General features: G+C 47.5%; 1 protein-coding gene across 1 annotated transcript in view; it reads left to right on the top strand.

Moving 5' to 3' along the window:
* LOC126095365 (phorbol ester/diacylglycerol-binding protein unc-13-like) overlaps positions 1-13,369 on the top strand; it is a 560,121-nt gene that overhangs the window by 512,374 nt on the left and 34,378 nt on the right. Inside the window, exon 8 of the mRNA XM_049910171.1 lies at positions 4,168-4,273. Coding sequence (XP_049766128.1) covers positions 4,168-4,273 — 106 coding nt within the window. The remainder of the gene's footprint in view (positions 1-4,167; positions 4,274-13,369) is intronic.

The following is a 13,369-nucleotide window of genomic DNA, read 5'->3' as shown; positions in this document are numbered from 1 at the left end:
TCGCTGGACTCGGGTTTGAACTGTCGTCCTCCCGAATGCGAATCCGGTGAGCTACCCACTGCGTCACCTCGCTCGGTCCTACACGTGCGAATATCGACACATTGTGCACCGACCCTTCATATCTGCGCCCGCAGCCAGACGGAAGGTATCTGGTTCCACGTCGTACCTCGCCACTGATCGGAGGGCAGGAGCAGCCAGACGAGGGACACCATAACATAAACAGCTGCGTCTGGAGTGGTGCGTCATCGGGAAACGTGGACCGCTTGTGAAAGACGTCGCATTGTGTTCAGTGATGAACTGTGCTTCAACATGATTCAACACTACTCCCGATGACCAGAGTCGTCGAGTGTGGCGGTGACCGGAGGAGAGGTCCTATACTCCCAATGTTTTGGAAAGGCACAACTTCGGTTCTCATGGCATTGCTGTGGGGGGACTTTACGGGTATGACTTCAGGCCACAGTTGCTAGCGGTTAAGAGAACTCTTACGGCACAACGATACGACACATCCTCGTGTGTTTCTACGCCAGCGGCGGCCGGTATTATGGTACTTATTTTCAAGACGACAATGCTCGTTCAGACTCGGCATGTGTCCCTATAAACTGTCTGCGTGGTTGTTGAGGTACTCTAGCGACCAAGAAGACAGATCTGTTCCTGATAGAACTGGTCTGGCACCACGTAGACGTCAACTCCGGCCCACTGCCAGCAGCTGTTGGCCAGATTGCCTCAGGAGGGGTGAGAACACATCTATGACAACCTCCCGAACCGCCAGTCGGTGTGGCCGAGCGGTTCTAGGCGTTCCAGTCTGGAACCGCGCGACCGCTACGGTCGCAGGTTAGAAACCTGCCTCGGGCATGGATGTGTGTGGTGTCCTTAGGTTAGTTAGGTTTAAGTAGTTCTAAGTTCTAGGGGACTGATGACCTCAGATGTTGAGTCCCATAGTGCTCAGATCCATTTGAACCATTTTTGAACCCTCGCCAACCGAGCCAGGCTACGCGGGCTGCAACGTAACATTGATAAGTGGACAAGTTATAACGTTACATATCGGCTCAAGCAGGGAAGTTTCGTTTCATAACAGACACTTGTGGATGCTGTGTTCAAACCACACAAGCAAATATAATAACAAAGCAGTTTAAAATAATAGCAGATGAACAATTAGAAACGTCATTACTCCATTAGACATCTATGTTTGTAAGTAGGCTGTTTAGGTTTTTATGTTGGTAACGGCATGTAGCGCCCTATATGAAAATCACTGACTGTGCTGTGTGCAGTCTGTGGCTGGTTTGCACTGTTGGAATAGTCGCCATTGTAGTGTTGGGCAGTTGGCTGTTAACAGCACGTAGCGTTACGCAGTTGGAGGTGAGCCGCTAGCAGTGGTGGATGTGGGGAGAGAGATGCCGGAGTTTTGAGAGCGGATGATCTGGACTTGTGTCCGTCAGAGACAGTAAATTTGTAAGACTGGATGTCATGAACTGAGATATATATATATATATATATATATATATATATATATATATATATATATATATTGAACACTATTAAGGTAAATACAGTTTATTCTCTGTCAAAATCTTTCATTTGCTAACTATGTCTATCAGTAGTTAGTGCCTTTAGTAGTTAGAATCTTTTATTTAGCTGGCAGTATTGGCGCTCGCTGTATTGCAGTAGTTCGAGTAATGAAGATTTTTGTGAGGTAAGTGATTCATGAAAGTTATAGGTTATTGTTAGTCAGGGCCATTCTTTTGTAGGGATTATTAAAAGTCAGATTGCGTTGCGCTAAAAATATTGTGTGTGTCAGTTTAGTGTTGATCAGAATAAGTAAAGAGAGTAATGTCTGAGTAGGTTCAGTTTTGCCCAGCTGTTTGAAAATCAAATAATGTAAGAGGTTTACCAGCACAGTCATTCATTAATTTTTCTAAGGGACGTTTCATGTTCAGGAAACTTAATTATGCAGGAGTCTTGGAAACTGCCTTAATGAAATTGTTCCAGTCATGTTGGATTCCTGTCGGTAGATTTGCTTTCTAGATTTGCGTCTAGTTTGTGAAAGACTGGTGTTGAATCTAGGAACTGACCTGTTGAATATCTTATTCTGTTCTCGACACTCTGCCAATTACCGTTTATCGTTCGAGAGCTAGTTGTTTACAGTAGATAATGAAGCCACCGAACTGGCGTTTTTTTTTTTTTACCGTTTCAGTGAAAACCCTCATTCTATCGTTTAGCTTAACGTCTATCTTGTTAGTTTAACTGATTCTAGTCCCTTACTTGAGTGCAGTATTCGCAACGGAATACACAGTAAGTAACGCTGCAGTACGTAGTATATCGGCCCAGGTAGCTTTTGTATACTGCTGTTTCTGGTTTTAATTTTTTTCCCCCTTTTTCGATATTTTTCTAAATGTTGCTGAGTGATCGATCGTTACGTTTACGTAATTAAGTTGTCGGTTGAGGTTAGTTGATATGGGGGTAGAGGACCAAACAGCGGCGTTATCAGCCCCATCGGATTAGGGAAGGAGAAGGAAGTCGGCCGTGGCTTTTCAAAGGAACCATTCCGAGATTTGCCTGAAGCGATTCAGGGAAATCACGGAAAACCTAGATCAGGATGACTGGGCGCGGGTTTGAACAGTCGTCCTCGCGAATGCGAGTCCAGTGTGGTAACTACTGCGGCACGTGCTCGGTCGGTTGTGATTTAACGGTTTTCCGGAGTAGTCGATATTAAGCTACGAGGCCAAACTTGCTAGTTGTACGCGTGGTTCAGTGGAAAAGTTCCAGAGCACACACCGATAGGTCTTGAGTTCAATTCTCGGTCAATCGTAGGATTTCTTTTTAAAAGTTATCACCTCTATCACCGCTGATTGTTAAATGCCATGTTTAACTTGGTTCGGATCCACGTTAAATTGTAGGTCCCCATACCTTAAGTGGCTGGGTAAGTCATTTCGAGGTTGGAAGAAAGTAACGGCATACCATCTCCAATAGGACGATGCCTAGTAAAGCACTGGGATGTTCAAAAGTACCTTAGGGTTGACGAGAGTTGGTTTCTTGTCGCGAATACAACAAAAAGCTGAAGTAATGGGGAAGAAGAAATCATTACTTTTACATGCAATCTTCTAAAAGGATATTTTGTAGAGTTATGGAAATACAGAAGTACAGGGCTATTACAAATGATTGAAGCGTTTTCATAAATTCACTGTAGCTCCATTCATTGACATATGGTCACGACACACTACAGATACGTAGAAAAACTCATAAAAACTCACTTCAGGTTTCTGCCGCCAGAGCGCTGGAGAGCGCAGTGAGACAAAATAGCGACAGGAGCCGAGAAAGCGTATGTCGTGCTTGAAATGCACTCACATCAGACAGTCATAACAGTGCAACGACACTTCAGGACGAAGTTAAACAAAGATCCACCAACTGCTAACTCCATTCGGCGATGGTATGCGCAGTTTAAAGCTTCTGGATGCCTCTGTAAGGGGAAATCAGCGGGTCGGCCTGCAGTGAGCGAAGAAACGGTTGAACGTGTGCGGGCAATTTTCACGCGTGGCTCATACCACAACTGGAGACCGACAGCGCCGACTTCATCTTTCAACAGGATGGTGCTCCACCGCACTTCCATCATGATGTTCGGCATTTCTTAAACAGGAGAGTGGAAAACCGATGGATCGGTCGTGGTGGAGATCATGATCAGCAATTCATGTCATGGCCTCCACGCTCTCCCGACTTAACCCCATGCGATTTCTTTCTGTGGGGTTATGTGAAAGATTCAGTGTTTAAACCTCCTCTACCAAGAAATGTGCCAGAACTGCGAGCTCGCATCAACGATGCTTTCGAACTCATTGATGGGGACATCCTGCGCCGAGTGTGGGAGGAACTTGATTATCGGCTTGATGTCTGCCGAATCACTAAAGGGGCACATATCGGATATTTGTGAATGCCTAAAAAAACTTTTTGAGTTTTTGTATGTGTGTGCAAAGCATTGTGAAAATATCTCAAATAATAAAGTTATTGTAGAGCTGTGAAATCGCTTCAATCATTTGTAATAAACGTGTATATATAAAATTACAATGCCGATTCCTCTGAAATTGTTCTGAAGAAGCCATTTTTTATTTGTTCAGTCTATTTTGAGCTTCTCAGACGACTTACGTGGCTCTCCCTGATTGGTGTGTGGCATGTTCGCAGGCACGAGCAACCGCCGGCCGAGCCTGGAGCGGCAGCCGACGCTGTACGACCCGGACGACCAGTACTACCCGGAGCCCTACTACGGGGACGCGCACGACTCCTACAGGTGAAGCGCCTCGCTGCAATCGAGACCCCGGGTGTCCTGCACACTGCCGGCTGTTACAATTGCAAACGCCACGATTGCGGCTTGCAGGACTCCCTGCCACATGCGACTAAAGCCCAATAAGACAGACTTCACTCGGTCGTGCTGGATACTACAGCTACAGTACAAACGTCGGGTCAGGAAATGGGATTTTTGCAGCGAGACAGTTATCCGTACAGACAGTGCGATGCCGAACTGCAGCACAATGAGTTATCAGAAAGGTGGCCTTTGTTGTGGTTCCGTGGACGCAGGAGTAGAGGCGGGCGCGCAAGCCGTGGTGCAGCTGACGACAACACGCAGTACGCGAGTGGCATCAGGTCGTCTCTCAGACGTGTTGTGCGTACAGCATCACGATGGAAGTATCCGTGCGTGCAGGCTGCGAGGACAACGAGCACAGTCAGATTGCGTTCGTCGTTATCCTACCAGCTATCGTGGTGGTACGGGCTATTACTGCGTGCACAACATGACCATCTCTGATTCACATAGCAGGAGATATTGACAGCAGGAGCTCAATTCCTGATGTGTAATTGCTGGTGGCTGTGCGCTATCTCCGTGGCGCCAGGATGTTATCGTTGAGCGAGACAACGCAGCTGGTGATGTAGTTCGATACAGGAAGTGTTTGACTTTGCCGCAGCCAGTACTTCCTCACCCTCTCAAAACACGCGGTTGCCAAGAGCCTGGCACACCAACACTCCCCTGCCACTAATATTAATGAAATCTGGAACAGATGTGAGCACCGTTCAATGACGACCTGTATCAGTCATCAGAGCTCAGTTCCACTCGCTGGCCAGCCAGTATAGAGCCATTGTTGCTGCCAGAGGTTGCTGCTCGGTGTAGGGGAACGGCCACTAGTACGGACCGCTTAACCTAAAATTAGTATAAAGCTCCTTTACTTCGACGATTGTTTTGGTGTAAATGGTTAAAAATACACTCCTGGAAATTGAAATAAGAACACCGTGAATTCATTGTCCCAGGAAGGGGAAACTTTATTGACACATTTCTGGGGTCAGACACATCACATGATCACACTGACAGAACCACAGGCACATAGACACAGGCAACAGAGCATGCACAATGTCGGCACTAGTACAGTGTATATCCACCTTTCGCAGCAATACAGGCTGCTATTCTCCCATGGAGACGATCGTAGAGATGCTGGATGTAGTCCTGTGGAACGGCTTGCCATGCCATTTCCACCTGGCGCCTCAGTTGGACCAGCGTTCGTGCTGGACGTGCACACCGCGTGAGACGACGCTTCATCCAGTCCCAAACATGCTCCATGGGGGACAGATCCGGAGATCTTGATGGCCAGGGTAGTTGACTTACACCTTCTAGAGCACGTTGGGTGGCACGGGATACATGCGGACGTGCAATGTCCTGTTGGAACAGCAAGTTCCCTTGCCGGTCTAGGAATGGTAGAACGATAGGTTCGATGACGGTTTGGATGTACCGTGCACTATTCAGTGTCCCCTCGACGATCACCAGTGGTGTACGGCCAGTGTAGGAGATCGCTCCCCACACCATGATGCCGGGTGTTGGCCCTGTGTGCCTCGGTCGTATGCAGTCCTGATTGTGGCGCTCACCTGCACGGCGCCAAACACGCATACGACCATCATTGGCACCAAGGCAGAAGCGACTCTCATCGCTGAAGACGACACGTCTCCATTCGTCCCTCCATTCACGCCTGTCGCGACACCACTGGAGGCGGGCTGCACGATGTTGGGGCGTGAGCGGAAGACGGCCTAACGGTGTGCGGGACCGTAGCCCAGCTTCATGGAGACGGTTGCGGATGGTCCTCGCCGATACCCCAGGAGCAACAGTGTCCCTAATTTGCTGGGAAGTGGCGGTGCGGTCCCCTACGGCACTGCGTAGGATCCTACGGTCTTGGCGTGCATCCGTGCGTCGCTGCGGTCCGGTCCCAGGTCGACGGGCACGTGCACCTTCCGCCGACCACTGGCGACAACATCGATGTACTGTGGAGACCTCACGCCCCACGTGTTGAGCAATTCGGCGGTACGTCCACCCGGCCTCCCACGTGCCCACTATACGCCCTCGCTCAAAGTCCGTCAACTGCACATACGGTTCACGTCCACGCTGTCGCGGCATGCTACCAGTGTTAAAGACTGCGATGGAGCTCCGTATGCCACGGCAAACTGGCTGACACTGACGGCGGCGGTGCACAAATGCTGCGCAGCTAGCGCCATTCGACGGCCAACACCGCGGTTCCTGGTGTGTCCGCTGTGCCGTGCGTGTGATCATTGCTTGTACAGCCCTCTCGCAGTGTCCGGAGCAAGTATGGTGGGTCTGACACACCGGTGTCAATGTGTTCTTTTTTCCATTTCCAGGAGTGTATATTCTAACTAAAATGTCACCCAGCAGGGAAAGATTTTTTAAGGCTTGTTACCTGAGATGTTAAGAAAAGTGTTGCATGCTGCGACTGTGAACCGTACAACTAAATAAAGATTTTTTACATAAAAGAAATTTTCCCGTCGTTCAGAAACAAATTAATCTGTTTATTCACTCTAACACAAAAAAGACGTACAAGAAACGAATTCCCCGTATGGGGCGAAAATCAGCAGATGTGATGTACACGGACAGGCAGAGAAATGATTCCAGTTTCACAAAAAAATTTGGTGGTTTATTCAAGTGCAACAGCTTAATAAAATGAGCTATTCAGTAACGCGTTGTTCGTCATGTAGCCCGAATGCAGACAGTTGTTCCTGACGGACATCGCGCTAAATTCTGTCCAAGTGGCGCGTTAGATTGTCAAAATCCGAGCTGGCTGGAGGATCCAGCCCATAATGCTCCGAACATTCTCAATTTGCGAGAGATCGGGACGCCTGACTGACGAAGGTAGGCTTCGGCAAGCACGAAGACAAGCGGTAGAAACTCTCACCTCGTGCAGGCGGGCATTATACGTGTACTGCTGAAGTATAAGTCGTGGATGTATTGGCATAAAGCGCAACAAAACAGGGCGTGGAGTACCGTCGACGTATCACTGAACTGTAAGCGTGCCGCGGGTGACAAAGTGTCCTGCTATAAAATGAAATGATATGTCAAACTATCACCCCAGCTTGTTGGCCCGTTGGCGGCTGACGATCAACTTGGTATCCCACCACTGTTTAGGACGCTTCCAGACACTTCTTCAGCCTGGAATATCATCGACTAGAATATAAATGTCGTCAGTGGTGAGCCTCGCTTCGAACTGAACCCCGATAACCGACGAAGACGTGTCGGAAGACGCCCCCCGCACATCGGGGGGATACCAGCCTCTCTGTGGCCCGCGCGGCGGCTGTGAGTGGTGGTTTGGGGAGCCATTTCTTTCCATAGCAGCATCCCTTCGGTTGCCATCCGAGGCACGCTTACACCTTGACGGTACGTCGACGATACTACACGCCCCGTTCTCTGGACCTCCGTGGCAAGACATCCTTGGCTTACATTTCAGCAAAATAAAGGTCGCCCGCACACGGCGAGATTTCAGCTGCTCGTCTTCGTGCTTGCCAAACCCTACTTTTGCCAGCGAGACCGCGGATCTCTGCCAGATTGCGAACATGTGGAGAATTACGGGCAGGGCCCTCCGGCCAGCTCGGATTTTGACGATCTAGCGTGGCAGGAGTACAGAACTGGCAGGGCAAGCCAGTCAATCAATGTGTGAGACCGAGCAGCTGCTTGCATAAGGGTGAGAGGTGTGCCAAAGCGTTATTGTGTTGCTCAAGTTTTGAAGATCTTTCTCCTGAATAAATCATCCACCTTTCGTGAAATTATAAATGTTTGTTTGTGTGTACATGCGCATCGTATCTACAGATTTCAGTACCATTCGCATAATTCTTTCGTAGTGTTTTGTTTCCTTTATTTATTATTTAAGCGTGTATCAAAAGTGCAAGACGATAGAAGAACCTTTCGATTGAGCGTCCTTTGTACCTGAGACATAACGTTAAACTTGTAGGCTGTGAGAGAGTTCATCAAGTTTTGATACAAATGTTTACTTGCTTGTTTCCTTCCTGTATGAAATTTTCTGTCAAATTGTTAGACAAATTTTGAAATTCCATCTTAGCGACGTTACCTTGGAATCTAACTTTGTCACGTCTGACACACGCAGTTCTTCTTAATTTACTTCGAACGATTGTTTCAAACAAAACGTGTGGGATGCTAAAGATGTCTGTTGTTTCCCTGTAGTGATTTTAACTTCCGTAGCATTGTAGTTCGAGGAACATCAAAACGATCAGTAGGAGCACTTCCGGTCATTTCGCTCTACAAAATGCTTGAAGCTGCTCTCTTCATTGCAGGCTCACAAGGAACCCCTTGAGTGCGAGGTCGTAAAAGGCCAGTGATGTTCACGGCATTCTATGCCCCACACATTGTCTACCATGAAAAACCACAATATTGGCTACTATTGGCAACAAGGGGCCCGGGGGGGGGGGGGGGGAGGAGGAGGTACCCGGTGCCCACCATAGTGCTCAGAGCCATTTGAACCATTTTTTTGTTATATTCATCACCACAATTTCATCAACTACACTGAAGTCACCCAATGTGGCGTCAACTGAAAAGCAACTCGGCAGCAGAACTTCCCCAGGTGCAGTTTCCCGGCCGTTAATGCCATGAGATCATTTAATTTCTCCGTATTTTGAGAGTTTTTGTCCACTGATTTTTGTTCTCGTGTGCCGGCCGTAGCGGCCTAGCGGTTCTAGACGCTCAGTCCAGAACCGCACGACTGCTACGGTCGCAGGCTCGAATCCTGCCTCGGGCATGGATGTGTGTCATGTCCTTAGGTCACCTAGGTTTAAGTAGTTCTAAGTTCTCGGGGGCTGATGACCTCAGCTGTTAAGTCCCATAGTGCTCAGAGCCATTTTTGTCCTCGTGTGTCAAGGTGGCCTGAATCGTGACTACTCAGATCACTGCTGTCACAGGTACACCTGGTACAACTTACACTTCACTTTTATCATTCCGGAATTCAGTGTCAGCTAATGCCGACGTCGTAACTACACCCTACAACGATAGGAGATTTACATCCTCATGCAGCGATGATACCTTCTAGAGCGCCCTGCTGACACTGCTACATTGTAAAATTCTTTCCACCTACGGTGCGGCGTCTGTTCCACAGCTCCATGATTTTCTTCGGACTGAAAGGGACGGGTGATTTTGATTGACAGACAGGTACGTTAAAGTAAAATACGATACACATATCTCACATTTATTTCCCCTTGCATCACCTGCTAATGATAGTTCAGCCGCCTCGATGAATCACATAACATTTCGCAAATTACCCCAAACTCAGTATTATTTTAGCACTCTCACATTAATCGAGACTTTGTTCATATATTCGGACATTATATTCCCAACATTGTATATTTGCTCATCTAGATTACTGTGCGTAACGACGTGGACTTTTGTGGTGCTGGGCGGACGATTCTCACGCTGGAACGGGCTAGCGATGTCCCGACACGCCGCAGAGGTCGACACAGTATAGAGCCTGCTCTGCCAGTCACGTGACATTTGACTCGCACAGCTCTAGTGCAAGCCACATGCGAGAAACTACGAACTATACCCAACAACAAGATATGGCGCTGCTTAGAATTTGACAATTTCGTGAAACATAGCAAGAAATACTATTAAATTTCACAGTTGTGCAAACTCTTGTTATATTTGGACAAATTTCAAAAAAATGGTTCAAATGGCTCTGAGCACTATGGGACTTAACATCTATGGTCATCAGTCCCCAAAACTTAGAACTACTTAAACCTAACTAACCTAAGGACAGCACACAACACCCAGCCATCACGAGGCAGAGAAAATCCCTGACCCCGCCGGGAATCGAACCCGGTAACCCGGGCGTGGGAAACGAGAACGCAACCGCACGACCACGAGATGCGGGCAGACAAATTTCCAGTAACAGTTCTAATACAGTGATGGTATGAATACATGTAGGGCCTTTTCGCGTGAACGCTGATTTTCAAGTAAAGGCGAAAACTCTGTCCTTCTATAAAGATGACTTGTCTCTGCACCGACTACGGTATTATATTTGGTTCTGTGACACTGCAATGATGCACCGAGCTTATTGCGTTTCGATACTTGTTCCTATTTCACAACAACGGGGGAAAGTATCACAAGCTTTTAACATTATTGTAAATGAGACAGTATCATTTAGGTGAAACAATTAAGTGCATATTTACGTATGACCTGCACCCTATAAGATATTACATTCTTTGTTTCACAATCATTTTTACTCTTAAAATACGTAGTACATTAAAAGTTATAAGAACACATTACACAGCTACAGTAGCTGCTAGCTCGCGGGACGATCGAAAGATCGAGCAGAAGCAGAGATTCCCGGAGATGTGATGTAAACTACTCGAGCAGTCCGGGTCGTGTTCAACCGCAGCGCTGCTTCACTGCTTTCGCCTCAGAAGTCAGACGTCACTCGACTTACTCGAAGATCACTATCGTTAATGACACTTTCATTTTATCCTCGTACATTTTCGTGCGCACTATGTGATCAAAAGTACCCGGACACAAGGCTGGAAATCACAAGCCTTGATGACAACTTCCACTCCCGCAGGCATACGTTCAGTCAGGTGCTGGGAGTTTTCTTGCAGAATGGCAGCCCATTCTTCACGGAGTGCTGCACTGAGGAGAAGTATCGATGTCGGTTGTTGAGGCCTGGCACCAAGTCGGCGTTCCAAAACATCCCAAAGGCGCTCTATAGGATTTAGGTCAGAACTCTGTGCAAGCCAGTCTATTACAGGGATGTTATTTCACGTAACCACCCCGCCACAGGCCGTGAATTTTGAGTAGGTGATCGATCATGTTGAAAGATGCAGTTATCATCTCAGAATTGCTCCTCATCAGTGGGAAGCAAGAAGGTGCTTAAAACATCAATGTAGGCCTGAGCTGTGATAGTGCCACGCTGAACAACAAGAGGTGCGAGCCCCCTCCATGAAAAACACGACCACAACATAACAGCACAATCTCCGAATTTTACCGTTGGCACTACACATCCTGGTAGATGACGTTCACCTGGCATTCGCCATACCCACACCCTGCCATCGGATCGCCACATTGTGTACCGTGAGTTGTCATTCTATACAACGTTTTTCCACTGTTCAACCGTCCAATGTTTACGCTCCTTACACCAAACGAGGCGTCGTTTAGCGTTTACCGGCATGATGTGTGACATTGAGCAGCCGTTCGACCGTGAAATCGAGGTTTTCTCACCTCCAGCGTAACTGTCATAGTACTTGCAGCGGATCCTGATACACTCAGGAATTCCTGTCTGATGGTCTGGGTAGATGTCTGTCTCTTACTCATACACTCTTCAACTGTAGCGGTCCCTCTCAGTTAACAGACGCGGTCGGCCTGTACTCTTTTGTGCTGTGCATGTCACTTCACGTTTTCACTTCACTATTACATTGGGAACAGTGATCCTAGGGGTGTTTAGGAGTGCGTAAATGTCGCGTACAGACGTATGACACAAGAGACACCCGATCACGTGACCACGTTCGAAGTCCTTGAGTTCCGTGGAGCGCCCCATTCTTCTCTCACACGATGTCTAATGACTATTGAGGTCGCTGATATGGAGTACCCGTCAGTAGGCGGCAGCACAATGCAAGGTTTTGGGGGAGTCCAGATACTTTTGATCACATAGTGTGTGGTCGCAGGCGATAGTGTTACTATGCAATCCTCGTTTGTTACTGTAAACATATACAGGGTTATTACAAATGATTGAAGCGATTTCACAGCTCTACAATAACTTTATTATTTGAGATATTTTCACAATGCTTTGCACACACATACAAAAACTCAAAAAGTTTTGTTAGGCATTCACAAATGTTCGCTATGTGCCCCATTAGTGATTCGGCAGACATCAAGCCGATAATCAAGTTCCTCCCACACTCGGCGCAGCATGTCCCCATCAATGAGTTCGAAAGCATCGTTGATGCGAGCTCGCAGTTCTGGCACGTTTCTTGGTAGAGGAGGTTTAAACACTGAATCTTTCACATAACCCCACAGAAAGAAATCGCATGGGGTTAAGTCGGGAGAGCGTGGAGGCCATGACATGAATTGCTGATCATGATCTCCACCACGACCGATCCATCGGTTTTCCACTCTCCTGTTTAAGAAATGCCGAACATCATGATGGAAGTGCGGTGGAGCACCATCCTGTTGAAAGATGAAGTCGGCGCTGTCGGTCTCCAGTTGTGGCATGAGCCAATTTTCCAGCATGTCCAGATACACGTGTCCTGTAACGTTTTTTTCGCAGAAGAAAAAGGGGCCGTAAGCTTTAAACCGTGAGATTGCACAAAACACGTTAACTTTTGGTGAAATGCGAATTTGCTGCACGAATGCTTGAGGATTCTCTACCGCCCAGATTCGCACATTGTGTCTGTTCACTTCACCATTAAGAAAAAATGTTGCTTCATCACTGAAAACAAGTTTCGCACTGAACGCATCCTCTTCCATGAGCTGTTGCAACCGCGCCGAAAATTCAAAGCGTTTGACTTTGTCATCGGGTGTCAGGGCTTGTAGCAATTGTAAACGGTAAGGCTTATGCTTTAGCCTTTTCCGTATGATTTTCCAAACCGTCGGCTGTGGTACGTTTAGCTCTCTGCTTGCTTTATTCGTCGACTTCCGCGGGCTACGCGTGAAACTTGCCCGCACGCGTTCAACCGTTTCTTCGCTCACTGCAGGCCGACCCGTTGATTTCCCCTTACAGAGGCATCCAGAAGCTGTAAACTGCGCATACCATCGCCGAATGGAGTTATCAGTTGGTGGATCTTTGTTTAACTTCGTCCTGAAGTGTCGTTGCACTGTTATGACTGACTGATTTGAGTGCATTTCAAGCACGACATACGCTTTCTCGGCTCCTGTCGACATTTTGTCTCACTGCGCTCTCGAGCGCTCTGGCGGCAGAAACCTGAAGTGCGGCTTCAGCCGAACAAAACTTTATGAGTTGTTCTACGTATCTGTAGTGTGTCGTAACCATATGTCAATGAATGGAGCTACAGTGAATTTATGAAATCGCTTCAATCATTTGTAATAGCCCTGTACTTCATATTTTTTTTA

Source organism: Schistocerca cancellata, chromosome 8 (assembly GCF_023864275.1).
Source record: "Schistocerca cancellata isolate TAMUIC-IGC-003103 chromosome 8, iqSchCanc2.1, whole genome shotgun sequence".
Lineage (NCBI taxonomy): Eukaryota > Metazoa > Arthropoda > Insecta > Orthoptera > Acrididae > Schistocerca > Schistocerca cancellata.
This window is presented reverse-complemented; position numbering and strand designations above follow the sequence as displayed.